At 56.2% G+C, this 27,091-nt stretch overlaps 1 protein-coding gene across 1 annotated transcript in view; it reads left to right on the forward strand.

The window, feature by feature from the left end:
• Positions 1-25,340, forward strand: part of B4GALT5 (beta-1,4-galactosyltransferase 5) — a 33,770-nt gene extending 8,430 nt beyond the window's left edge. Inside the window, exons 2-9 of the mRNA XM_038159163.1 lie at positions 14,100-14,234; positions 16,742-16,855; positions 17,604-17,728; positions 18,164-18,280; positions 18,985-19,172; positions 19,384-19,506; positions 20,134-20,235; positions 22,448-25,340. Of these exons, the coding sequence (XP_038015091.1) occupies positions 14,100-14,234; positions 16,742-16,855; positions 17,604-17,728; positions 18,164-18,280; positions 18,985-19,172; positions 19,384-19,506; positions 20,134-20,235; positions 22,448-22,595 (1,052 nt within the window). The 3' untranslated portion in view covers positions 22,596-25,340. The remainder of the gene's footprint in view (positions 1-14,099; positions 14,235-16,741; positions 16,856-17,603; positions 17,729-18,163; positions 18,281-18,984; positions 19,173-19,383; positions 19,507-20,133; positions 20,236-22,447) is intronic.
• The last annotated feature ends 1,751 nt before the right edge of the window (positions 25,341-27,091 follow it).

A 27,091-nucleotide genomic window follows, 5' to 3' on the forward strand; every position in this document is an offset into this window, starting at 1 on the left:
CTGCGGAACAGCCGTGTGCCACGCCAGGAAAGCCCGGAGCTGCCGTGGCTGGAAAGGAGTGCGGGCCGTGCCCAGGGCTCACACAGGGCTGCAGCAGCCTGGTCCAGGGAGAGCACCGCGGGTGTTGAGTTCCTGTCGGCAAACACGGGCTTCCCTTGGAGCTGGGGACCCCGGAGGGGCACAGGGTGGCCCCTGCTCCCGCAGGAATGTGAAATGCTTCCACACATGCAGCTCGCTCTTATTCTGCAGTCATTTTTTTTCCTCCCTCAGTGTTTTTCCAACTCATGTCTTGCTGCCAGAGTCCATATTAATAATGCATGACTTTTTTTTTATGGTGCTTCCTTCCCAGCGTCCCTTTCAGCTGCTGAGTCAGAGAAGATTGTTATAGCAGCAACCTCTGAAGCGGTGAAATGCCCCTGCAGTGCTCAACTGCTGTCATTTATCATCCCAGCTCCTCTGCGGGCAGCCTGTTCCCTTGCCCGGCTTGGGGGGAGGATCCCCATGCCAAAAACCTGATTCCTGTTACACCAGCTGGTGACTGGCGAGCTGAGCTCTGCTCAGCCTTCCTGGCTAGTGTTAGGTGAGAGCAGATATTGCCTCTGTTGGCTGCTTTTTTTGTTGTTGTTTGAAATCCTGTGAAGGTTTTTCCAGATCTGCCTGAAACTGTGTTTTGGGGTTGTGTCGAAGACTTTTTTTTTTTTCCATTTTTCCCCCTCCCTGCTAATTTTTAAATAAGTTTTTCCTCCTCCCTGCACTCCTCCCGAGATCTATACCTGGGCTTTTTAGGGTAATTGGGATGACAGAAGCCATATAATGTGTTAAAGTGGCTAAATTAACTTAAAATCTTCCCAGTAGGTGTTGAAACGTGCCTGGCTGCTGCAGGAAGTGTTGGAGTTGCTAGTGCAGCATGGAACAGATCTGCAGGGCTCCTGCCTGGAGGCTGTGACCAGCCCCCAGTGGGTCACCTGCATGCAGAGCCAGGCCCCACCTGCTGGGTCCAAGACCTGGAGGGAAACGGGGAGCAGTAGCACTTGTCAGGGAATTTGTCTTCTAAAGACTTGAGTAACACCTCCACTGTGGTCTCGGGAGCAGATCTCTCCTGTCCCAGTGCGACTTTGGGGGGCAGTGGCTGCTGGGGTGCTCACTGGTGGCGTGGGGACACAGCCTCAGGGCTGGGAAGCAGCATCCTCGTGGTGTGCCCCTGCTCGGTGCTCTGCCTCGGCAGGCTTTGAGGGACTCAGCTGTCAATATTGTCCCAGAGCCATGCAGGAGAGGAACGGGGCTCACCTGGGGAGGAGGGTTTCCTTTCTCAGACTTCCCAGGCTGCCTCATTCCCCGTGTCCTGCTGTTGGGGACGGTGCAAGCACGTCTGCACCCACAGTGGCGTCTGCTCTGGGGAGGGCAGAGGGCTCTGGGAGCAGCAGGAATTGGTGCTGCCTTTCCCTGCTTCCTCAGCTGGAGGAACTGGCCAGAGCAGCCGTGGCTGTGGCTGTGAGGCTGATGTCCTGGCTGCACACCTGCGTCTCACCTGGCCAGGCCCCTGTCTGGCAGGGCAGCAGATGCCCTTGTGGCGTGCTTCCCCCTCAGCACCCTCCTGTTCTGCTGAGGCCCTGCAGTGCTGGGCTACTGATTCATTCCTCCCAAGGAAGGAAAAACTGCTGTGGTGTGAAATTCCCCCAAAGCTGCGCCGCATCCTCCTCCCCTGCTGCAGCCTGGCTCCCTGCTCAGGATCAGGAAATTCTCTTTTCCTGGTTTTTGGGGTTTTTTTAAGGGTTTTGCTGGCTGTTGGGTGCTCAGTGCCCTGGGGGCCCCCTCCCTGTACCTGCCAGCTGTGCCAGTGCCTTCTGTGGGTGCTTTTTGCGTGCTGCAGGGGAAGCTTGCAGGTGGATCCCATGAACTGGAGGCCACGGGAGCTTGCTGGAGCAGCCTTGCTGTGGTCACCAGGTGCCCCCGTGCTGCTGCCTGCCCAGGACATGCCCTGAGGGACACCTCTGCACGGCCACAGCCCCGCTTGCCCCGCGGTGACACACATTGCCACCCACAACTGGTGAGACGAGCAACTTGCTTCTCGGCTAACAAGATTTAGGTGGATTATGCTATGTATTTAATCAAGGGCTAAGCTGATTGCCTTATTTGGAGTGGATCAAAGCCCTGGGAAATGCCAGCCTGGAGACCAGCTATTGAGTGGGAATACGCCTCAGCCATGTGCCTGCGTGGCGAGCCGTGCTTTCGAAGAAGCCGGAGGTTCAGCAGGCAGGTTTGGCAGCAGCGGCGACCAAATGCAAAACCAGATTGGAGAAGTCTGAGGTGATGGGGAGGTAGGAGTTGAGAATGTTGTTAGTCATTGACCGTCATGGAGCATTTAGGGGAAAAGGCTTCCCTTTCTAGCTTTCAGGTTGAAACCATGTTTCCAGATACATAAAGCTTCGTGCTGACAGCTCAGTGAGATGCTCTGCTGTTCTGCAGTCAGGCTCCCACCTTCTAGAAAAGCAGCTGCGGCTCCTGTGAGCTTGAGTGGCTCTGCACTGGAGACCAGACTCCCTACTGCTCGCACAGGGAGCCCCCATCTCCCTGCAGTGGCTGTCAGCAGCACTGGAGCCCACAATTCCTCTTCTCCCCTTGTCCTGCCCCGGTGCAGCATTGCCCTGGGGCCTGCGGGGCTTTGGCAGCAGAGGAGCTGGTGCTGGTTGTGGAGGAGCCAGGCAGAGCCAGGCAGAGGGTGTTCCTGCTGCCAGCCCAGAGGCACTCGCTCCGTGCTGCGGCCTTGGCTGTGCAGAGGGAGCCCACGGTTCGGAACTGTCCCTGTAGGCAGGTATTAGAAGTTTAAAATGACTTTCCAGTTAAGAGCTGTAGTGCTTGTCAGGGTTGGCCTGCAGTGGCAGGGCCAGCACACTGCCCAAGCTGTGTGGTGTCCCTTTCCTGTAGGCTGGGGTTTTTGCCCCGGGAGGCGTGTTGGTGCTCCGGGGTGCCCTGACTGTGTCTGAGCTGTGGGCATGGTCTGCCCGCTTCACCTGCGGGCAGTGAGATGGTCCAGTTAGCAAGATGCTGAAAATACACTGCTTATTCAAATCACCTTCTCTTTTTCTGGAAAGGGGAAGTTTATTCTAGGAACCGAGCTCTGTCTTGCTGCCATTCGATGCACGTATGGCGAGCACAGGTCACAGCTCTCCCGCTCTGTGAATGTGGGCACTGCCTGTAGAACTGAAAATACCCCAACCAAAAGGCTTGGCTGCAGGGGTATGGGCAGCTTCTGCTTTGAGGTGAACCAGGCTGCTCTCAGGTGGCAGCAGGTGCTCCCCACAGCATCGCTGCTGCTTCCTTTTGCGTAAAGCAGCCCTGGGACTTTGCAAACATCTCTTGCCTCTGCCTCTCAGACCTCCTTGTTTTTGCCTCCTTGCCTGCTGCAGTGGGAATTACCTTGGAGCAAGCGCAGGGCCGTGCTCTGTCACACCCTGCCTGTGCTGTGGGCCCCTTGTCCTGGCTGCCCCATCTCTCCTGGCTGTGGGGCTGGCAGAGCACCTTGTATGACGGCCAGGTGTAAAACGTTCCATGTTCAATTATGGCTAATCAAACCTGCAGATAAGGTGCTGCCTCAGTTCTGCTTCTGCCCAGACCCCTTGCGATTCTTCCTGCCCTAACTCGTATGTGGAGTTACAGAAAAGGATTGGCCAAGCATCCCTTTGTTGAGGGCCTGGGCAGGATTGTCAGTGTGCAGTGACCCCTGAGCCTGACTTTCGGGTGTCTCGGGCTGCCCTGGATGCTCTGAGCGTTTCTGGGCTGCAGCAGCCGGGTCTCTGCGGGTGCCTGGCCCTGTGAGGCTGCTCCCGGGCTGCTGGCTCTGTGCATCGGGCTGGGCAGGGCCGGAGGGCAGGCGCAGATGGAGGGAGCTGCGGCAGGAAGGGGCAGGGGCTGCCCAGCTTCAGGGTGCTCTAGGTTAACCCTGCTTTCACCTAATTAAAAAAGAGAAAACGCGTGTCAACGCAGCAATTGTCGGCTTGCTGCTGCGCTGCAGAGAGCCGGGGGCAGAGTAGGGCTCGGGCGGGTGCTGACACGGACCCTTTTCCCCACACTGCCCTCCCCCAGCTGCCTCCCTCCGCACGTGGGGAGGGGTCACAAATCCCCAGACATCACGGGATGCTGCCAGAGAGCAACACGGCATTTGTAGGGCGACGTGGGGGAGGATGGCCTTTAGCTGCAATGGCTTGGGGAAGCTAACACAACCTGCACAAACTGGGTAACTTGAGTGGGTAAATGGGTGTAACCTAAAATCCCTCTCCAGAGTGGAGGGAATGGCTGGAGCCTTGGCAGGGAGGAGGAGGAAGGTGGGCTGCTGCACTGCTGTGGACTCATGCCATGCCCAGTGAGCTGGAGGTGCCGGTGTGGGCAGGGTGTGTGGGACACCAGCCTCAACCAGCTCCTTGCTGAGGCCCCTCGGGGCTGCCCTGGCCCACAGGAGTCCTGCCCTCGCTGTCTGCTCAGCTCTTCTGGCTGCTCCACCTGGGAGCACTGGCCTCCCATCCCCATGTGTTTAATTTTTCCAAGGTAGCCCTATGTCTGACTCATGTTTGCAGAGCTCGATTTCTGGCTGTGGACAGGCTGGAATTGATTAGTTTATTATCTTTCCCCCTCTGCCCTGTTGCACATATCAATGGGAGAGTGCTCAGAACCCTTGGCAGACGCTCAAGTCTCTTAAGGAAACTTCGGTTGCTGCTGTGTGCAAGGAGCTTAAAGGTGTTTCAGCCGGAGAGAGGGAAGGAGGAAAAGGATGTTTGCTGTTCCCTCGTGTGCCCCTGTGTGTGCTCATCCCTTCCCAAGCAATTGCAGAGCCGATGAGTGCTGGTGGCCCGGGGCAGGAGGAGGCAGTGGAGGCCGCTCCTGCCCGCAGAGGGACAGGCAGGATATTTTGTGCCCAGCCTGATCACAGACAGCCTCTGCTGGACTTGCCTCAGGTTGTTCCTGTTTCTGTAGACCCAAGGGAGCCTGGTGGGCCTGAGCCCCCGTCCCTCTCAGGCGGGGGCGGCCCGTGAACCCTGGGTGCAGCTCGGGGCTGTGGAAGTGCTGATCCCTTGCTGAGCTGGCTGGCTCAATAGCCTTGTGGCTGCTTATCTGGGATTAATGTGTAACCTAATGGCAGTGCTTAGGTGCACTCTGGTGTGGTGCAGTGCACAGGGTGGTGCGGATCTGCTCTCTAATTCCCCCTGCCCCTGATAAGGTTCGGGGTTTGCCCGTGCCTGGCGCCGGCGCTGTTGTAAAGGCTGGCCGTGTCTGGGAAGGAGGGAAGGGCAGGGCTGGGGGCACGCCACGAGCCTGCCCTGCACAGGGTCTGCTCCTGAAGGGCACGGGTGGCACGGGCCTGGGGTGATGGAAGGAAGGGTTTTTTCTTTTCCCCTGTTCATGGCATCCCAAGCAGACTTATGACGTTGCTTTTCTGCTGACACACAGGAAGGCGTCACGCGGGCTGGGATTTGATGGGCAGTCTCTTAGGTGTTAAATAAGTTCACAGATGGAGGGATGATTTTTTTTCCAGTGAAGTCACTCCCTACACTGACAATGGAATCAGTTAATTTATTTACAGCAGCTGTATGACCAGTTTGCTTGTCAGGCGGAAGAAAACCATATAAAAATGTTGTGTATTCCAAGGTTGCATAGCTCACAACAAAGCTCATAAATGTCTTGGGACATCAGAGTTCTTACAAAATCCTGTAGGTAATGGTCTGTGTGTTGGAAGTTCAAAGTTGCACCCTCTCTCTGATAGCTTTTTTGCTTCTAATAAAACACAGCAGCTGGAGAGGCCATTCAGTGTTGCCTTTAATTATTGCAGACAAGAACAACTCTGTAATCTGACTGTGGAGGCCAAGCTGCTGTGGGTCTTAAATGGCACTGCATGGTGAGAGTACCCTTGGCAGGGAGCTCTGAGCTGCTGCCTTTGAAAATCTCGGACAACAATCATCCCACATGATTGAAGAATTCCAGCTTGGAGAATTTTTTAGGAGTTGAAAGGGCTGGCAGGCCAGGCAGATGCATAGTGTGGAGGTGGGGCTGTGGCTGTGCTCCTTGCCTGGCTGCTGGCCTGGCTGCTTTCCCAGGACCTGGCAATGTACAGAAAGAAACCACAGCAGGGACAGTCTCGGGGTATTGCTGCCGAGGGATCTCTCCTTGCTCTCCTTGGTCAAATCATGTTTGCTGCGAGCAGCCTTTGTATGGTCATGGCTGAGGCAGCTCGGGATGCTTCATTCCCACGTGGCATTGCAGAGATGGGCCAGGCCAGAGGCCACAGCTCCTGGAGGTGGCCGTGTCCTGCTGAGCAGGGCAGTCCTGGCGGTGCCTGGGTGTGCCCTGGGTGAGCCGGGCAGGGTGTCGCACTCTGCCCTGCCATGCCCCTCCCTGGTGGCTGCTGGCTGTCCCCACCTGCCCCGCAGAGGTCGGAGGCAGGGACAGGCTCGGCACAGGCCAGCCTTCCACGGGGGTGAGCATCCCTGCCCTGGGTGCCCTGGGCCGCACGCGTCGTGGGCGAGCTCGGCTGGGAGCAGGGCTTTCCCCGAGCTGCTTTTTTCAGACGATGTAAATAGGACACGCTGGACCGTGCTCCAGCCATAAATGGCAGTGGGAGATGTGCCGCGGGTGTCGCTGAACGGAGCGGGGAGCGCCCGCTGTCCTGGATGCTGCAGCGCGGCCCCTGGCCCGTGTGTGCCCGGGCCAGCACAGAGCACGGCCCCTGCCCCGTGTGCCCGGGCCAGCACAGAGCACAGCCCCTGCCCCGTGTGCGGCTGGGCCAGCTTAGCCCCTGCCCTGTGTGTCCCTGGGCCAGCACAGAGCGCGGCCCCTGCCCCGTGTGCGGCTGGGCCAGCTTAGCCCCTGCCCTGTGTGTCCCTGGGCCAGCACAGAGCGCGGCCCCTGCCCCGTGTGCCGCTCCTCGCAGCCCCTGCCCCGTGTGCCGCTGTCCTGGATGCTGCAGCGCAGCCCCCGCCCCGTGTGCCGCTCCTCGCAGCCGCTCCTCGCAGCCCGGGCCAGCCTGGTGTGACAGGCAAAGCGCTGACCTGGAACAGCCTCTCGGACCCCCTTGGAACGGCTCCCTTGCAGCAGACATGAGGCTGTGCATGTGATAACCCTTTTTGTTCAGCCACGCTGAACTTGTAAAACGTGCTTGAAAAATCAGGTCTTTGTTTTTTTTTGGGGGGGAATAGTCAAAACAACAGAACCTGTTCTCTTTTTCTCCATCAAAGTGTTAAAACTCCAGACAGTGCAGTTTGTGGTGTGTGAACTGAGTCAGTAGATCCATTACTCTTAAGTTGTTTTTTAACAGTTTCCAACGGGTGTAATCTCCTAATTTGGAAGACTAACAAATCAATGATTTCAAAATCTATTTGACTGGTGTTTGATGCGTATGGAAATTTTAAATCCGAATCCCACCTGTCTCCTGTTCTCTGCTGAGGTCTGACTGTATTCCAGATTGCTTCCAGCTGCTGAAGGACAGCCCTGGTGAAACTCCCTGTTGACTGCATTTCCTCGGCAGCACCACTCCACATGTCCCCGTTTTCCCGCGTGTCCTGGGGCTGCCTGTTTGAGCAGGATGCCCAGGCTGGTGGCAGGGCCTGCCTGCAGTAGAGGATTTCCTGTCTCCTGCCGCTGTTCCAGTTCCCATGGCCCAGGGGATGAGGAGTTGTCCCGAGCAGCCCATGCCCTTCCCTGCCCTCCTGCTCCAAGGACAGCGCTGGGGAGGATCTGCCTGTTTTTCCTCTCCCTTGCTTGCCCAAGCGTTCACTTAATTCTCATTTATTATTTTTCTTAACGAAAGCTCTCCCTCTGTTTATTCCTCCCGATCCCACACGAGCACTGGGCTCAGGCCCTGGGATTCCTGACGCCTTCAGAGGGTGTCCATGAGCCAGGAATTCCCACCCCTTTGTCTCCTAATGAAGCCGGGGAACAAACGCCGAGCTGTAAGTGTTTGGAAGGGTAAATGTTCGCTGTGGTAGCAGCAGCCGGTGCTGCCAGCCCCGAGGTCGGGTCGGTGTCGGTGTCAGAGCTGCTGAAGAGGCTTTGATTGCTCATTTGTGTGCGCGGTGGTGGCTGCGCGTTTGAGCTCTGCCTGCACGGGAATGATGCTCTGCTCCTCCTGGGGAGCCTTTGTGCTGATCCTGCTGAAGGGAGCGGGCTGGAGATGGGCATGGAGGGATGGGAAAGAGACAGGACATGCACTCATGTGCAGTCACATCTCCGAATGGCAATTAGAGTGGGAGAGTCTGAGTCTCTCGAGGAAGGGTAATGTTTAACTTGGGCAAACGCTGGTTACGCTCGGTGCTCCAGCCTGCGCGTGTCACCGTGCCCTTCCTCGGAGAGGAGCTGCAGCAGAGACCTGGATTGCTCTTGGGATTTGCACAGCCCCGTGGGATTTTGCAGCCATCCCTGGCATTGCTGCCCCGGTGCACAGGTGAACTGTGTGCTCCTGGCTTTCCCCTGCTCGGAGCTGGGTGCTGCACGAGTTGGCACTGCACCCGGGGGGCTCAACCCCACCCCAGCCTCGCCTGCTGCTGGGCTGCAGAGCTCCTTGCACGGGTGCTCTGGTGCTGTAGGTGTTTTGTGAGTTGCCTTGGCTTTCTGGGCTTTCCCATGTGTGCAGAGCGTGTTGTGCTCCTCTTGCTGGGTATCCCAAAGCAGGGCAGTGGCACAAACACCTTAGGGCAGGCAGCTGTGGGAGTGCAAATGGAAGTTGCCACCTTAAATGTGTACATGAAGAATTTAGAGTCTCTTAGTATAATATGGATTTTCCTCCCCTTGCTGAGGCTTCCCCGGGGTCATTTTTCTGTAAGACAGTTCAGATACAAATTTCCCATATTCAGGTTTTGACTGAGTGTCACTTTAGCCTCCCATCTTGCTGCTCGCTGTGTGCACGTGCAAGCTGCCGACTCGCCAATTTTGGGAACAAGTGGTTTGTAATTACCAGCTCAGTGCTGCTGCTGCACTGTTAATTCTTAGGCCATTTAATGTATCAAATTATTCCTTCCTGTGCTATTTAGAGGCAAAGGGCTAAGTAACAGTGATGGCATTAATATTAAATTCTCTAAAACTAATAGGAACCTCTTATTTAATTGTTCTGGCACTCAGCATGTCTGGGGAATACAGTGCCACTGGAAAGCTAATGGAGACAGAGGTCTCGTGGTGTATTAACGCTGGGATGCTGCTACTTTTCCTAGTTGGGTTATTTATGAGTTAAGACTATCGTAACTGTCTATCAGTGCCTTAGAGGCTTAGTTTGATTAAACCCCTTTATATTGCTAATGCTAATGGAGCTGGATTGATGCTGGGGATCTGCGGGGAGAGCTTAGCAAAAGGCTTAGAGCAGACATGACTCTGCTGGTTTTGCTGTCTCTGGGCCCTGCGGGAGGTGTCTGCAGCGGGCAGGACCTCCCTCCCAGCCCTGGCAGGGTGAGCTGCCACCCCCCCTGCTGCCTGCGGGACCCTCACCCCTTCCCGGTCACTGCTGCATCTCCCACGTGAGGCGTCCCACCAGCTCTGCTGGGCACCTTCTGCCACTCCAAGCATCTGGTAGAGTGTTCAGCAGGAGTTTCTCTGGTGGTGCGCTGGTTTGTGGCTGTGCTGGTTGAAATGGGGGCTCTGGGGGCCAGCAGGGGTTGTCCTTGCTGGTGCGGGGCTCCAGGCGCTGGCAGGAGAAGGCTGCACGCAGCAGTGAGACCATGGTGAGCTCAAGCAGCCCCTCTGTGCTTCTGCAGCCTGAGTGCACTAATGAATGGGAAAAATGCTGAATGTGACAGAAAGCCCTAAATCTCAAAGCAGAGGAAGGCCAGCTCCTTCCTCAGGAAAGCCTGGCTGCTGTGCTGGGCGCTGATACTGCTGCAGGCATGCAGGGCTGCTGGGAGCCACTTGGCCCCTCTTCCTGCCCCGGCTGCAGTGGCTGTCTCCCCCAGCTCGGGGCACGCTGCTGTCCCCTGCAGTGGGATGCTGTGGGAAGGTCCCTTCCGCCGGCACTGGAAGCGTGTCAGGGTCAGGAGGGGGATGTGTCAGGTCTGCCCCTGTCCTGTGTCGGTGGCTGGCATAGATCACAGTCAGTCCTCTTCCAAATCAGCTCCCAGGCTGCAAATTACCCTAGTATGTATCATCATGATGAAACTAATTTTCCATGGGAGAGTCAGCTGTTTCTTGATTAGAAGTGCTCCGAAAATATGAACAGAGAAATGATTACAGGAAGACTTCAGTGCTCATTTATGTAATTGGACTTTACTTCCCTGGCTGAAGTTGTTGCATCCACTCCTGGCTTGAGTGAGCACTTGCTCTCCCAGTTTGCTTGTGAGCAGAGAGGTTAGGGTGCAACATCCCGAGGGGTGCCGTGCCCTGGGGTGCAGCCTTGTGCCTCTGTTCCAGCTGGTGACAAGCTGTCATGTTTTCCGTCTGTTTAAATCACAGCAGGGTTGACTTGTCCTTTAATGAGCCAACAAGAATAATCTTCAGGCACTTACTTGGGTAAATGGATTCTTAAATTCTGCTTGTTTTCTGGGTGGGGAGTGAGGGTTTGCTGGAAGTTAATGGAAGAAGGGACGGCTCCCCTCTGCCATGCTGTCCTTGTCCAGTGCAGCAGCCAGGCTGCTGTCGCTCCACGCGTGTGCTCGGAAGCGCCGCATGCTCAAAGGGAAGAAAGGCAGAAGGCCGATGTAATTTTCGAGATCATCCTGTGTGATGAGATTAGCAATATATCACAGCAGGGAGAATTGCTTTCTGGCTGAACCACGGCTCAGGCCAAGCCCACCACGAGCCTGTGTCTGCAGCAGTGAGCGTGCAGGGGCGATGGGCATCTGCTCTGGGAAACGCCTCTGGGTACAGGGGCCCTGTGTCGCTGTGGGGTCAGCCAGGTCAGGCTTAATAAATTTAAAACATGGCTAATTTCCTCGTCAAAAGGGCAGTAAATGGAAGAGGAGTGAGATTTGAGCTCGGTACAGCGATTCCCAAATGCTGGTGCAGCCCCAGCCCTGGCCACAGCAGCCCCTGGAGCTAATCTAAGCACCGTGTGTGCACAGGGAGTGAAATGTTTACAATAACGCGGTTTAAATCCGATTTTCTGACCTGAAAGAATTGCGTGTTCTGGATAAACACAGTGTTTGTGAGGCTTATCTCATGCAGGTGGCTTGTTAGGGGGTAGGAGAAGGGGCTCTGTCCCTGGTCGTGGGGGCTGTTGATGTTGGGTGTTTGGCGTGTTGATGGCCCACCATCCTTGGCCAGGTATCTCCTTCATCATCTGCTTAGAGGGGTTAATATGTGAAAAGGCGACTGCTGCCTGACACAAAGCGGGTGTTGTTGCTGCCCCGCTCCCCTGGGAGGGCGGCTGCTGTGACAGTCTGCCCGGGATCGCCGCTGCCGCTCGGGCCCTGCAGCCGTGTCATGTGGCTGCGGCGAGCCCCGGCTCCGTCTGCCGCCGCGGAGGGGAACAAACGCCGCTTTCACTGCGCCCGACCAGCCTCCCTCTTCCTCACATTAACCAGGGGCTGCCTGCTGATTTGTCTCTGCTGTTCTTTCATGCTCCACCAAGCCCGGATCTGCTTTGCCCAGCAAGTAGAAGCATAATGAAGTAGAAAGTGAAATTACTTGATGAGCATCAGCGAGTTGTTTTCCGCCGCTGACCCAGCTCCGTGTGGGCTGGAAGATGCAGACTCGCTGCCCCTTCCTGCCGCAGCCTGGGCCCGAGAGCCAGCTCGGCTGTGTTCTCAGCCCCGCAGTGCTCTGTGCAGAGGAGAGAAGCCGTGCGTGGCTCTGGAGCGGGTTTGTGTGTTTGGGAGGGCCGTCCGTGCTGGCCGGGGGCGGTGCTGGGGCTGCGGTGCCGCTGTCCCGCAGCCCTGCCGTGCCTGCCCGGCTCCGGGGGACGCTGCTGCCGCGGCTGCGTGCGCTGCTTCTGCTCCTCCTGCCAGGGCCCGGTGCCAGCAGCGCCCTGGACGCTGTCACTGGGGCAGGACATGGCCTCGGGGACCAGGTGCCCCAAGCACCAACCCTTAACGTGGCGCACCCGGGGCAGGGCTGTGGCTGATGAGCTGAAGGAAAAGCTTGCGTTCCTCTGGGAGACCTGCACGGGCCGGCCGGGCTGCGGCTGCCCCGTGCACCCTGCCCTACACGCAAGGCTCTGACTGCATCAGCCCTGCTCACTGCTAACCCCGAGCAGCCCGCTCTGAACACGGCAGGAACTCCCGTTCCATAAATCCTGGTGGGCAGCGGCCTGGCAGGGCTGGGGCTGTGCTGGGGAGGGATTCTGGGGCTGCGCTGCCGGTGTTGGGAGGCGATGCCATTTCATGCTGAGCCCTGAGCTGACAACGGTGAACTTAGGAAGGTTTTGGGGCTCGGGTGTAAGGCTTTGCGTGCAGAATTTCAGCTACTTCTGTTCCTGGCCTGTGGTGCTGTACCAAAATACCAGCATTTCCTTGAGCCTTATCCCTGGGCATCTGTTAGAGCAAATGCCCTGTCTTTCTGAGGAGGAGCAGCACTCGATACCCCTTGCTGTCATTGCCATGGGGTGCCTTGCTGAGAAGCTGCACCACAGCTCACGTTTAAGCTGCAGCTGCCACCGGCTGACCTGGCGGTCACTCTGCTTCCAGAGCTGGCCCCAGAGCAGGTGGGTGAGCCAAGAGGGTTTGAGCTTTGTCTGAGCCAGCTCCTCTCATTGCTGCTGTCACCGCTGGCCTAAGGTGCCATCGCTGGCCCGACTGCAAGGGGTACACGTATGGGAAGGGAGGGGCTGGAAATGGACATTCAAAACTGCATTTTGAGACATTTAGCTGCCAAGCACTTCATGCAGTTGACCTCCTTCTTTCTGAAGATCCAGTGATTCCCCATGGCTCAGAGACAAGCTGGCCAAGCCAGGCAGGGCGTTGGGCTCTGGGCATGACGTGGGGCTCCATCCCCCTTTCAAATATTTACTTTGCTGTGTGAAAACAAAATACATTTGGGATTGGGAAATGTGCCTGGGCAGCCTTTCTGGAGCTGCCTCAGTGTGCGGGTGCAGGGTGTGTACCCCGGGGTGGGACCCCACTCTCTGGTGGCAGTGCCGTATCCAGCCTGTGCTCCCGGTGACTCCAGCCAGGACTGTGCCTTCCTGGTGCTGGTAGCTGCTGGTTTCAGGCTGTGATATGCCTGCTGTGGAAATGCCCTGGCTGGTATGGGTGTTTGCTGGTGACATTGCATCAGCTGCTGCCCTCCTCTGAGCAGGGTCTCTGTTGTTTCCTTGGCCCGGTGCCCTCTTTATCCTTCCTGGAGTGTCTTTTGACCTGGCTTTTTAATTACGAGTGCAGAATAGGCCTTCTAGGTTGCCCCTTCTCAGTATCTTCATGTCAAGATTTTATTTGTTTTCTACTTCATTCTTAAGCCTCAAACTGCACCCAGAGGGCTGTGGCTGGCACAGTGATGCTGCGAGGGGTGCTGTGCACGGTGGCTGTCCTGCTGTGCCATGGGATGGGAGCTGCTGGGGACACAGCGCTGTGCTTGCTGCGGTTTGCTCTGGGGCCTGGTCCTGCCAGCTGGGTGTCAGCTTAAACTGAAACCTAATCAGGCTCGGCCAGAGCTGTGCCAGGGCACGGGGTCAGCAGCAGAGGAGAGGAGGAAGAAACGTGGCTGGGGAGCTGCCCTGGGGACCCAGAGCTTGTGCTGCTGCCTGCCCAGGGGGGTGACATGCTGGGGCTCGGAGCCTGGTGTGGGGATGGATGCTTTTTGGGGTGCCTCTGCCAGGCAAGTGCCAGCCCTGGGTGCTGCAGTCTGGAACGGCTGCCCTTCTCCAGGCACGCAGCTGGGTTTCCTGTTATAATGATATTTCCTAATTAAACCTCCCTAATTAAGCAGCCAGAGGTGCTGTCGGTTACGCTGCAGTGCTGTCTCACAGCCTGGTAGCCAGGTTTGGCCGGGTCCCTCCCCCTTGTCACCCAGCTGGGTCCCACACGTGCCCTACGCCTCCACTGCCCGATTCCCTGCCCTTCCCCGCGCTCGTGCAGCCCAGGGATCCCTCTGCCGTGGGAGCTGAAATCCAGCAGGAGCCTGGGAGTGCTTCCACAAGACCCTGATTTCTTTTCCCCACAAAAGCTCATGGAAATATTCCTTTTTCTTGCTCCTTGCAGTGAACACCTACCTCTTCATGATGCAAGCCCAGGGCATCATGATCCGTGAGAACATGCGAACGATAGGAGCTCAGGTGTACGAGCAGGTGGTCCGCAGTGCCTATGCCAAGAGGAACAGCAGCGTCAATGACTCAGGTATTTCTTGAGTAACTGTAATTTTGATTCGAGGTCCCATTCTCATTGAAAATTAAGTTGAAGGCATTAATTTGTACTGGTAAATGCAGGGCAGAAGCTTTGATTAATGGTCTGCAGGTTTTATTTTTGTATATAAAATACGTATATAACATAAAAATGCCCTATATATATAGAAATACTGTCAAAATATAAAAATTAGGTTTATTTATTTATATATGTCAAAAGTTCAAATGCTTATGACTTGTATAAGGGGTGAAAATCTTGAAAGGTCTGAAGTGATGGGATTTGAGCTGAAAACCTCTTTGCTTTCCAGGAATTCAACTTGCAGCTCCAGCCAGTCTGAGGATAAACACTGTCAAATTCAGTGCAAGGATCAGGTTTCATATTTAAAAAATACCTTGCCGGGCGTGCGCCTGCGCAGAGCCCGGGCTCTGGGCACGTGGAGGAGCCTGTGCTCGTAAGCTTCACTCTTCCCGTGCCAGCGTGAGCCGGGATGACTTGGCTGGAGATCTGCCACAAGTAATCTATTGAACTCGGGGCAGGATGCGGGGAGTGGAGCGCGGGCTCGCCCTCCCAGCCTCTTCACCATCCACACACACGAGCACGGGGGGTTCTGAGCTGTGCTCTCGGTGTGGTGCAGCGAGGCAGAGCTGCCCCTGGCTGTGTGACGCCCAGCCCGTCCCTTCCCTGCTGGCTCGTCCCCACGGCCTCAGGCCGGTGCTGCTGGCCTCGGGCTGGCATGGGGAGCTCGGCTCCTCGTCTGCCGGGCCTCAGGAGCAGGGGCTGACAGAGTTTTACAAGGCAAGATCATTTTCTCATTAGCAGAAGTATGAGCCGTGTCCTTGCTGCCCAGCCCGCTGAGGTGCAGCCACCCGTTCAGCTGTGCCCTGGCTGGGGATGGGCACGGGAGGGGAATTATCGACTTAGGCAGGAGATGAACACCCCGGGTCAGCCCCTGTGCTGCACCGAGTCAGCCAGCGCAGCCACCCTGGGCTATTTTTAAGACTGGAAGCATCAAGTGAAGCAGAGGCAGGGTGAGGAAGGGCTGATCTCCTGAAGGGAGGAGGGTTGGGTGCTCCATGCTGCTGCTGGAGGTGGTGAGAGCCTTCATCCTGCTGGGGCTCTGGCCTGGGGGGCTTCAGGTGATCCAGGAACTGTGTCCTCCTGCAGCAGTGGGGAGCTGGTGACCGCAGTGCCAGGGGTGCCACACCAGTGCTGCTGCTGCTGCTGCCACGCTGGGCTTTGCTTGAGCTCATCCCAGTCCCAGCTGCGCAGGCACGAGAGGACAGCGTCCCTCCCCAGGAGCCCCAGCCACGAGGACAGTTTTAGCACACACAGGCACTGTGCACTGTCCTTGGGCGACCTTCCCTGGCAGGCAGGTCCGAGCAGGGGCAGGATGGGTGGTGGTGACGTCTGGAAGGTGCTTGGTGCTGTGGCCACAAGGACTGTGTTGACACTGGGGTCAGACCCTCCCCTCCCTGACGGGTTTTGGGTGCCTGGGTGGGCGTCACTGCCTGGGGAGTGCATTGTCCCCACACTGCTCTGGGCAGTGAGGCCGTGTGACGAGAGGAAACCCAGCAAAAAGGCAGCCCTTGGTGCAGAACAGAGCAGCTGAGCTTCGCTGTGGGCAGGGACCTGGGCCGAGTACCGCGGGTGTGCTCTGCTAATGGGAGTTTACAGGGAAAATTGCTTGTGGAAATTTGGAACAGTATCAAGCATCCAAAATAACATCTATCCTACTTGAAAAGCCCTTGGGTTCTGTGTACAGCCCATCTTGAGTTTTGAGATAGTTTGGATACTGTTTACTTGAGTGAATAAACAAGGTTACTGCCGCGATGTTACGTGCTAGCACCGCGCAGCAAGTGGCTCCTGGGGTGGAAAACCTTCGGGCATCTCTGGGGGCAGCAGGCTGCAGGTGCTGCTGGAGGTTAAAGGGGAGCGAGGAGGTGCTGGGCGCTGCTGCAGCCTGGGGGCTCCTCTGCTCCTGCACAGCAGGAAGCAGAGGGAAGTCTGTGTGCAATGTGATAGTTTTTACTGATCCTTTGAGGAGGATTCCAGGCAGGATTGCCCCGTGCAGGATGCTGCACTGGCAGCCCCAGCTGGCATGGAGACTCTCCTGTTGGGAAAGGACCTGCTGGAGGAGCACATCCCCTCGTGCTGTGCCAGGGTCCTTCAGGGACAAGGCACTGGTAGCTTTTCCTTTCAAGAGTCACGTGCTCCTTTGGATGTTCAAAATTCCTCCTTTGGCCAGCAAATGCAAAGGTTTTTTTGGTGTGGTGCTAAGGCTGCTGGGCTTCTGCAGGCACCTGTCCCAGGATGGGGATGAGCACCCAGCTGGGTTGCGAGGACAGAGCACGTTCCACTGGGGACACAGCTGTGCTGTTGGGGACATCCTCAGCTGCGGCTGACTTTGGAGTCTGCTCACAGTAGCATGGGGAGGTGGCTGCAAATAACAGAGCTATAGCTCAGGTGAAAACTTCTCCTCTTTTTTTTTTTTTTTTCCCCAGATTATCCTCTTGATCTGAGCCACAATGACACCTTTCTGCAAGCCACAACGTTTCTTCCTGAAGACTTTACCTACTTCCCCAACAATACCTGTCCTGAGAGGCTCCCTTCTATGAGTGAGTAGCATCCTGTCGCCCTGTGCCCCTCTCCTGCTCCCCTGGCTTTGGAGGGCACACCGTGGCATTCCCAGTCCCACCAGCGTTGCACCTTTCCCTGCCAGGCACCTAGGGATGAATGGGAGCACTGTTCAGAGCCAGCTCCCTCCTGGGAAATCATTGTTTACCCACCCTCAGGAATTAATCCCTGCTGTGTCGCAGGCATGTCTCCCTGCTGAAGTAGGAGCCCATTGCCTGGCAAGCGCAAACAAAAGAGGGATTGTGCTCTGGGAGCCGGTGGAAAGGCTCTGCCAGCCCTTTTCCAGGGGCAGTGCCGGCGGCGTGGCCCCCTCGTGCCTCGGCAGCGCTGCCAGCCCCAGCCCCAGCTGTGCCGGGGCTGCAGTGGGAGATGGGCTGGACCCCCCAGGAGAGCTGCAGCTGGGAGAAAGGCTTCCACCAACGCTACCCCCAGGTGGAAAACTGGGCTTTTGAGGGCAAATGTTTCCAAAGGGGAGAATGCCCTCTGCTGAGGTGGGGGGTTTAGTCTGCTGGAGACACGCAGGGAGGAGCAGGGGGTACCATGGGGCTCTCGTGGAGAGCGTCCAACAGCAGCCACAGAGGCTGAGGTGTTGCCCCAGCAGCATTTCCCAATTGCTCTTGCTGGTGCTGGAGAAAAGAAGCTGAGTGCTGGGGAGGGAGGGCAGGGCTGCAGCAAAGCGCTGCCCCAGCACCAGAGCGGGTCCTCACCGCTGTGCTTCTCCCCCCGCAGAGGGCCCCGTTGATGTAAATATGAGCGAGATCACCATGGAGGAGATCCACCAGTTCTTCTCCAAAGACCCTTCCATCAAGCTGGGAGGGCACTGGAAGCCGAGTGACTGCCTGCCTCGCTGGAAGGTACCTGGGGGCTGGGCTGAGTCCTGCTCGCGCGGGGAGGGCTGCGGGCAGCAGGAGGCTGCTCACGGGAGCCCCTCTGCTGTGCTGCATCTTCAGAGCAACGAGGGCAGGAGCTCTGAGCTGTGGGAACGCAGTGCCCGGGGAAGAAATAGTGAACTCAAGGGCTGCTTTAGGGTCCCCAGTGCTGGGCAGAGAGACAAGGGGGCACTGCACATCTCCCTTCCGCTCAAGGGGACGTTGCATTTTTCCAAAGCAACAATGCCTCAAAAACTGAACAGGAAATCCGTGTTTTGGGATTGGAAGGGTTTCAGGCTGCTCTGCGTGGGAGAGCTAGGAGTGCTTGCTTAGTGCTGCTCGTGCTGCTCTGACCCCAGCAGCCAGCGCTGCTCGCAGCCCGGGCTGGGTGCAGTAAGGGCCCTGTTCTCTGCTCCTCAGGTGGCGATCCTGATCCCATTCCGCAATCGCTACGAGCACCTCCCCGTCCTCTTCAGACACCTCATTCCCATGCTGCAGCGGCAGCGGCTGCAGTTCGCCTTCTACGTCGTGGAGCAGGTGAGAGCGCGGGGCAGGCGCAGCTCTGCCCCTGCCAGGTCACCTCTGATGGCCAGGTGCAGGGTCATGTTGCAGCGTGGAAGTTGTCCCGTTCTGTCCCAAAGTGGCACAGCTAAGGGATTACGGGTGCCCGGAAATTACTGGTTTTATATGAAAAACAGAAACTGGGGATTTGAGTTGTTGTTTTCCTTTTTAAATTCTGTTTAGTGGGAGTTATTTTTTTAAAGAAGCTTTGGACCAGGTATTTGCAGTGCAGACAATGCTGCGGTTTTTTTGTATATCCCTGCAGTAGTTCCAGGCAGCATCCCCTAGGCACAGGAATGGCCTGACCAGAGTTAGGCATTTCATGTAGAACATGACTGTCACTTCATGTGTACGTGGACCTCTCAACTAAGCTGTTTGGCTTCATCCACGCAGTAAACGTGCCTCCATATTTTGCTCTAGCTCAAACAGATTGGTCAAAATTGGGGTTTTTTTTCAGGTGTCTGAGTAACGAGGCTTCGGCATCTTTATTTTTACTCCTGTATTGTAAATTGAATATTTCAGTGTTGGTTGATCTCACTGGTGTGCTCCAATACGTTACTTCTTTCACGGTGCCAGCTTGGGAGCTGGTTGCCCTCTGCAGTTCTCTAGACAGGGCTGAGAGCACACACAGAGCAAGAACTGCAGGGACTCCTCTTGAGAAGGAACTTTCTCCCTGCCAGGCTGGGAACCAACCCTTCAACCGTGCCATGCTCTTCAACGTTGGCTTTCGGGAAGCAATGAAGGACCTGGCCTGGGACTGCCTCATCTTCCACGACGTGGACCACATCCCAGAGAACGACCGTAACTACTACGGCTGTGGACAGATGCCCAGGCACTTTGCAGCCAAGCTGGATAAGTACATGTACCTGTAAGCACCGTTCTTCCCCCCTGCTGCCACCACCGCTGAGGACCCACTATTAGATTCAATTCACTTATTTTTAAGGCAGAGAATGAGTCTGGGTTCTTTCTCAGGCTCTGTACAAAGGGAGCGTGACAGGGACTGTCAGGGAGCATCCTCAGGGCTTGGGCTTCCCCATGGCAGGTGGGAGAGCTCTGCCCTGAGCCCTCTCTCCTCTCAGGCTCCCGTACAACGAGTTCTTCGGGGGCGTGAGCGGCCTGACTGTCGAGCAGTTCCAGAAGATCAACGGCTTCCCCAACGCCTTCTGGGGCTGGGGTGGTGAGGACGACGACCTCTGGAACAGGTACAGGCTCCGAGGGCCCCGGGGGAGGTTCTGTGAGCTGGGCCTGGCACCTGCTCTCAGGGACAGTTGCCCCCCTGGGCAGGGCAGACAGTTGCCCCCCTGACAGGTGGTGCTGGGCAGGGGCAGGGGCTCTCAGGGGACAGTTGCCCCCGGGTAGCAGGTGCTCTCAGGGGCAGTTGCCCCCCTGGGCAGGGCAGGTGCTCTCAGGGGACAGTTGCCCCCCTGGGCAGGGGACAGTTGCCCCCTGACGGGGCGCTGGGCTGGCTGTGCTTGCCCTGGGCTGTGCTGGCTCCGTGGGGCAGGGGCTGCTCCAGGCTGCTGGGGCAGTGCGTGGCAGGCAGAGGGTGCAGGCTGGGAGCTGTTGGCTCTGTGCACGGTGTCCCACGGTGTCCCACAGTGTCCCACAGTGTCCCACACCGCTGCTGAGGGGGCTCTGAGCTGCTGGGGGCTCTGTGGCTGCCCCAGGGCAGCGGGAGTTTGTGTGGCTGCTCCGTGGGTGGGAAGGCTGAGCCGTGACCGGAGCCCCGGGAGCTCTGGCTGCAGCCCTGGAAGCACTGCCAGCGCAGCAAACACGACGGGTGACTATTTTCTGTTTATTTTATTTTATTTCTCCCCTTTCTAATGCAGAGTACAGTATGCAGGCTACTCAGTGACTCGACCAGAAGGAGACACAGGGAAATACAAATCAATTCCCCACCATCATCGGGGAGAAGTGCAGTTCCTAGGAAGGCAAGTAAATTTTTTTAGTGTCATAAAGCCTTTCACAAAGAGTCTGTACCGTGTAGGAGGTTCCCCGCAGCTGTTTGAGGGCAGCCTGAACTCTTGAGGGAAGCTAACTGCAGGGAGATGGAGGCAGGGCATGGCCAGGGTTCCTCCATCCCTGCATTTCCTACCCCTCATCCCTGCAGTGAGGGGTCCTTGCCATGCTGGGATGCCATCCAGAAGAGGGGATTGTCAGCACGGCAGGCTCAGGGCCTGTCCTTTACCTCCAGAGGAATGTCCAGGGGTGGCTGTTGCCAGGTGTCAGAGAGGCTTTGGTGTTTCTGGAGGAGCCTGACCCCAGTGCTGGAGGAGGCACGGCTCAGCCTCAGGGCTGGCCCACAGGGCGGCTGCTGAAGCTTCAGGTGTCCCTGCAGCACAAAGCCCAACAGCAGCACCCTTTTCATTCTCTTTTCTGCTTCTTGGCCCTGCACTGGGGTGGGTGCACAGAACCCTGAACTCCGGGTCTGCTCTCTTGGGAGGCTGCAGGCATCCCCCAGGAGTGGTGGCTGTCCCCTGACCCGAGGAGGACAAGTACTGTGCGAGCGTTTTTGTCAAGATCACTTCCCCCTGGAGCTCTCCAGGAGGGCTCCAGCCCCTCTGTCCCAGAGCCAGGGTTGTTCCAGAGAGTCCCCAGGCTGGCTGATTGCTTTTGCCTGAAGACCACAGTGGAATTTGAGTCTTCTGAAAACTGTGCAGCAGAAAACCAGAGAAATACATCTTTCACAAACAACTTCAGCAATTAACTCTTGTAGCTGAGCAGCTGCTGGACAAGCAGTGCAAGCTCTGTTCTGCAGAGGGGCTGTAGGCTGCTGCAGCAGAGATTTGAGCTATCTGCTGCTCTTTTTTTTTTCAGAAGACTCATTTTTGGGGGTGTTTTCATTTGAGTTTCCATCTTTAGCCCTACTTTTCATTTCTCTGTTGGACAGAATGCAGCCAGTCAGAGATGCTTCTCTTACTTCACTCTTGAAAAAGAGAAGTGCTTTTGGTTTAAAAAACCATATTTAGTCAAACCAGTGAAGCATGGCAGGCTGATAATGCCATGGGACTGAGCTCTGCTTCCTGGTCCTTCCCTCTTTGTTCTCACGCAGCACCTTCCCCTGCCTCATGGCACAACCCTTCCCTGGTCCCTTCTGTCCCCAGGCCTTAGCCCAGCTCCCTCTCGTGCACCGTGCTGAAGGGAGTCACTGTCCTGCTGAGATGTTTCTTCCTATTTTCCTCTCCCAACACTCCTCCTTCTGTCTCCTCATGCTGCCTCTAAATGTGTTTGAGGCTGGTTTTGTGCAGCAGCTGCAGTTCCTTCCCCATACCACCATTCTGCTGGTTTTACTTCCTCGCCCCCGTCCTTCTGAGCAAAGCCATTTGGTTCTGTTCTTGCTCATGTCTGGTTTCATAGAGGTGGCAAGGACCACATCACCCTGTAGTTGTGATATTTTGTGAAAATCCCTTTGCTAGGATTTTCTTCTCCTGAGAAGCTGAAGGGCCTCAGCTTCAAGTGTGAACAGTTTGTGATCTGCTGCTGTGGGATGCAGCAGGTGCTTCCTCCATTGCTCAGTGTGGGATGTTTCTGCTTGGTGGCCAATCGAGGAGGCAGCAGCTCTTGGACTCTCTGGAGTCACAGAACTTTGTTATTCATTCCTTTCTATTCCTGTCTCGCCTTCTGATGATTCTTTCTCTCTGTTCTTTGTAGTGTAGTTATAGTGTGGTCTTTTTAATGTAATATATATCATAATATAATAAACCAGCCTTTTGAAATGGAGTCAAGATCTCTCCTTCCCTTCAAGTCCTGACTGCCCAGGAGACCCACGGTAATATCACCCTTGAGCTGCCTCTCCAGGAGGGTGTGGAAGGTGGGCTTGGCAGCACCCCCAGGCCCCTCCTGGGGATGGGACCTGCAGCCTTTGGGCAGGTGCCACAGGTGGTTGTGGCAGCTGAGTGCTCGCCGGTGGCACTGTGAGCATTTTGCCCTTTATCAAGTGAGGGACTTCTCTGGAATTTTCTGAAATCTGCTAACACAGGGTATTTAAATGTGATGCTTGCCTTTATTAAGGACTCAGAAGTTCATTGTTTTGTAGCTGCTCCTGGGCCTGCTCTTTGAAAGGTGCTCTTGCAGCCCTGGGAGGAGCGTGCGGGTGCTGTGGATCCGTGGAAGTGACTCTGGCCTCTGGTTCTCGTTGCACAGGTACGCCTTGCTGAGGAAGTCAAAAGAAAGGCAAGCCCTGGACGGCCTCAATAACTTGAACTACTTTCCAAACGTCACATATGACGCCTTGTATAAGAACATCACTGTTAACCTGACACCGGAGCTGGCTCTGGTGACCGAATATTAAGAGCAGAAAATAACTTTGCTCTGCCCTCCACCAAGAAAGCACCACGCTAGACTTTCTTTTCCAAGGGTTATTGAGGACAAGCAACACTTTGTCTAATGAAGGATCACAGTATTTTGGAGAATGAGGCTGAAAGTGCACGCACAAATTGCCCTAGCTGTTCCAATCCAGACCGATACCTGGGCAGCGAGCTCAGCAGTCTCTTTATTTTTTCTGCCACTTGCTTTCTGGGTTTCAGGACAACAGTTCGACCTGCTGCTCTCGTCTCCACATTCCTCCTCTAGCAATCTCTGGCACTGGGACTCTCCTGGGATGTGCTTTCTCCTCCGGGAAGCGGCTCAGCTGAGGGACTCTGGCTTCTTGGCAGTGAACGTCGTGAGCAATTTGGTTGGCAACTGCCCTGGTGGGAGATCAGACGAGTTCTGATGCCATTCTTCTATGTCTGTGCGGTTTTTTAAATGACCTGCTTGAAGTACATACAACAGAATCGCTTCTTAAAGAAGTGTAAGTGTAAATATGCTCTGTGAATCGCCCCTTTTAATTTTTCTGCTGTGGCTCAAGTCCAAGCGAGAGGTTTACATACGGTCACTCATTTTAGTCCTGAGTTCTGAAAACACTTGTGTGAGCATCACTGTACTTGTGCAAGGTGTTCCCTTTTAAGCCAGTGAGACTGCCTGCATGATTCCAGCTGGGCATATGCAGAAATGCCTGTGGGCCAGGGCCCAGAACCTTCCAGAGCAGTGGGTGAGAAATACAGCTGAGTCATCATTCGTTCCAGAAACCGCAGGGCTGGCCTGTTCCAGGCAGGGTGAGGAAATGGGAATATTTATTAAAAACCCTCCCTTTTCCGTCACTTTTGCAGCACGGTGTGCAGGTGAGCCCAGAAGCCCTGTGGAGGACGGTCCCCTGGCCGTGGCTCGGTGTCCCACTGACAGCAGGGCTGAGCCGGGGGGCCGGGATGGAGCCACTGCTCCCACGCGAGCCCTCCCCCACAGCAGGGCTTGCCCTCGCTCTGGGACGAGCTGGAAGGGTTGGGGAGGTTGGTTTGGTTTGTATTCACCGTGTAAATCCAGCGGCACAGAGGTGCTGTTGGAGGCAGGCAGCACTGGCGAGGGCACAGTGAGAGACATGAAGGACACGTGAAAATATGAGGCCTGGCAGCCAGAGCTGGGTCTGACAGCCCATCCAGCCATCCAATGTCATCCCTCTTTTCTTCACGGCTGCCGTGGGCAGGCTGGACTTCGGGCCCTGTCCCCACGGACACAGCCCAGCCCTGACACAGCACTGACACCGCCACTTTCACTGGACCTCTGACTCAAAAGTAAATACAGTGGGTGTTGGTTTTAGTTTGTATTTCCACACAACACGGGCGGGTACTTGACCTCCGAAGGACTTTAACTCTTTTCCTTGCATTGTTTGCCTTCGGGTCCCTTAACTTCTCATGGTTTACACTGTTTTCTCAGTTCTGTGGACGTATGATCCCCATACGCATCCGTGGTGGGTGTGACTGCCCAGGGCATTCCTAACCTGTATCCAGAAAACGTTAGTTTAGAAAACACGAGTTTTGTGTAGATCTTATCGGCCGGCATGAGAGGACAGCGAGCCTGCCCTTGAGAGGCGCTGATGAGTTTGTAACTAAGTTTTAAAGTCTCTGAACTTACATGTGCTTTAAACTCGCTTCCCGAGGGGATTCAGCCTGGTTATTTATAGGCAGAGGTGAGGATTTGCTTTTTCTGGCGCATACAGCAATAAAGACTTTTGCTTCGGAGTCTCGATCTGTAATTCACGTGGACCCCTTCCGGGTGTTGGACCCGCATTGCCCTGCCCCTCTTCTCTTTCATCTTGAGACCTTGCTAGAAACCTGTCTTTGTTTAATGGTGCTTCAAACAAGGAATGTATTTCAACTAGTCCAAGTTCACTACCCCGAAATCATGCATGTGTGTGTGAGTAAGTGTTGACTACCTTAGTCGGGATCCTCAGCCTTCCATGTCCCTGACAGCCGGCGCTCCTGGTGTGGAACAGAAGCCGTTACCTCTGCTCAGAACTGCACTCTGCGGTGGGCACACAAGGGTCCATCCCCAGCAGCATCCCATCCTTCGTTCTAACCATGTTGAATTTTGTTTTTTTTTTCCTTTTTAAAATGTGGATTATCTGAAAATGTGCACTGTTAATCTTATCAGCTATGTCAAATACTGTATAGTAAATGTAACTGTTAAAAACATACTGTCAAGCGCATGTGCTGTTATGGTGTAAAAATTCTTGTGTTAAGGAGAACTTGTACATATTCTGGCAGCTGAAGTCCGACAAGGCCACTCGTTTGCCCCTTCCACGCCGGCGCCGGCAGTCAGCCCTGCTGGAGGGCAGGTCCTCTGCCACGCTGGTTTGTTTTTTTAAATGAGCCATGTGGGTTTTATTTGCAAAACTATTTATTGACAGTTAATTCTCCATAAAGCTCTGCTTCTCTAAGGGAGGTACTGTCTGAGCATCGGCCGCGCACTTCAGGCCCTCACCATCAGAAGTGGCTTTAAACTCAAGCAGCTTTCCATCATCATGGCTTTTGAGCTTACTGTTATGTTTTTAAGAGGTGCCAGGGGGACGTTTTTGCACTGAAGATTAGTGTTTTACAACACACACACACTTCTCAGCAAAGCAATCCTTTGTGTCATTACATTTATTTACCCATGTGTTTGTACATTTTTGTATTTGTTAATTTATGAATGATTTTTTCAGTAAAAAATACATATCCAAGAACAGAGATTGCAGTGCTTTGGTTTTTTTTTTTTTCTTTCTTTTTTTTAAGCAGGAGGCTGGGGTGTGCTTTTTTCGTAGGGGGTGAGGTTTGTTTGTAAGCCCAGAGGGGTAAGTGCCAAGGAGAGTTTGTGTCAGTAAGGGTGAGCCCTTGAAGCTAAAAGCTGGTTAGAAATTTCTCATTAGGACTGGCCAGAAGTAAATTGAGTGTGAGATGTGAATGGTCCCCAAACTCTTCCTGATGTGTTGGTGCCTAAGCTTTTTTCCAAGCATCTGCTTCAGTGTAGCTCTGAGGGCTGAGCTGGCTCCCTCAGGGTGTTAGGAAGGCACTTGGCTGGAGGTGGTGCGGGACTGGTGCTGGGGACCGTTGGTAATTGAATTTTTGGACCACAAACCCAGGCAGCCAGACAAGCTTCCTTGCAGCAGCTTTAAAATATCTTTCCCCTGCTCTGCAGCATGCAGGCATGCTAGAATAAATAGCTGGCAGCCCTGGGTTGCTCCAAGCCTTGCCTTTTTTTAGCTCTCCGTCTTCTGGGAAGCTTCCTCCCACCCGCGGCGCTGGGCTGCAGCCGGGGGGTGCCCGGCTCCTTCCAGCGCTGCCGCTGCCCGCCCGGGACCCCTGCTCCTGCCCGGGACCCCTGCTCATGGGGGTTCCTGGCCGGCTCGGGGGGTGCCGTGGCGCTCCAGGGGTGCCCAGCTGCGGGGGCTTCTGCGCCCGTGTGCCCCACAGGGGCTGGGGGAGATGGATGCCCCTGGAGAAGCTGGGATTGCTCCTGTGCGGGAAGGACGAGAAGGGCAGGAATGCCCCGGCCCCTGTCCCAGGGGGTGCTTGGGACCCCCGTGCTGGGGCCAGCAGCAAACACAGGAGCGGGGAGCAGAGCCCCTTTTGGGGGGCCGTGCCGAGGGAAGGAGCCCTGGAGGGCCCCGGCGGCGCCGAGCCGCGGCTCCCCCGGGAGCAGCCCCGCTGCGGGGCCGAGCTCCTGCGCGGGCTGAGAACAGCTCGGCCTCCTGCGCTGCAGCATCCCCCAGCTCTGCAGTGGGTAAAAAAACCCCGAGCTCGCACAAAAACAACCGCCAAAGAGGGAGCTGCTCCCTCCTCCCTGCTGCGCTCCCATGGTTGGTACCGACAGCCGCAGAAAGGGGGAAACCAGTGACTCACCCGGTGTCACCGGGGTGAAACGAGAGCCCCCTCCGCCCTGGGCAGCGGCGCCTCGGCTGGTTCCTCCCCGCCCTGGCGCTGGCGGGGATGCGGACGGGCCACGGCGGCTGAGCCAAACAGGCCGAGCCGGGGAGAGCCGCAGGATGCTGGACCCGCGGCTGAGAAATGCTCTCCATCAGCGCCGCCTCGAGCCGCAGGGACAGCCCGAGGGCCGCGGATGCGGCGGCACGTTCGGGACTCCTGTGCAAGCACCCACACGGCTGGGGCCACCTGCCCAGCTGCACAGCAGGCTCTGGTGGCCGCAAACCCACGAGCCACCTTGTGACAGGTGCCTCGCGCCTCCCCGTCCTGCTGCCCTCGGTGGCATTGGAGCACGGATGGCGTTCCTGGGGCGGCGGCCCGGGTCCCCGCCGGGTACCTGCGAGCAGGGGCTTTGCTATCCACAGCCGCCCCCAGCGCAGGGCCGGGGCTGACCCCCGAGCGCGGCCCTGCTCTTGACAAAGCACACTCATTCGCAGCTCAGAGCCGCTGCCGCGGCTGGAAACCCTTCTCAGGCGACTGAGCTGGGAGCCTGGAGACGGCCGGGCCCAGC

This window comes from Motacilla alba, chromosome 20, assembly GCF_015832195.1.
Source record: "Motacilla alba alba isolate MOTALB_02 chromosome 20, Motacilla_alba_V1.0_pri, whole genome shotgun sequence".
Classification (NCBI taxonomy): domain Eukaryota; kingdom Metazoa; phylum Chordata; class Aves; order Passeriformes; family Motacillidae; genus Motacilla; species Motacilla alba.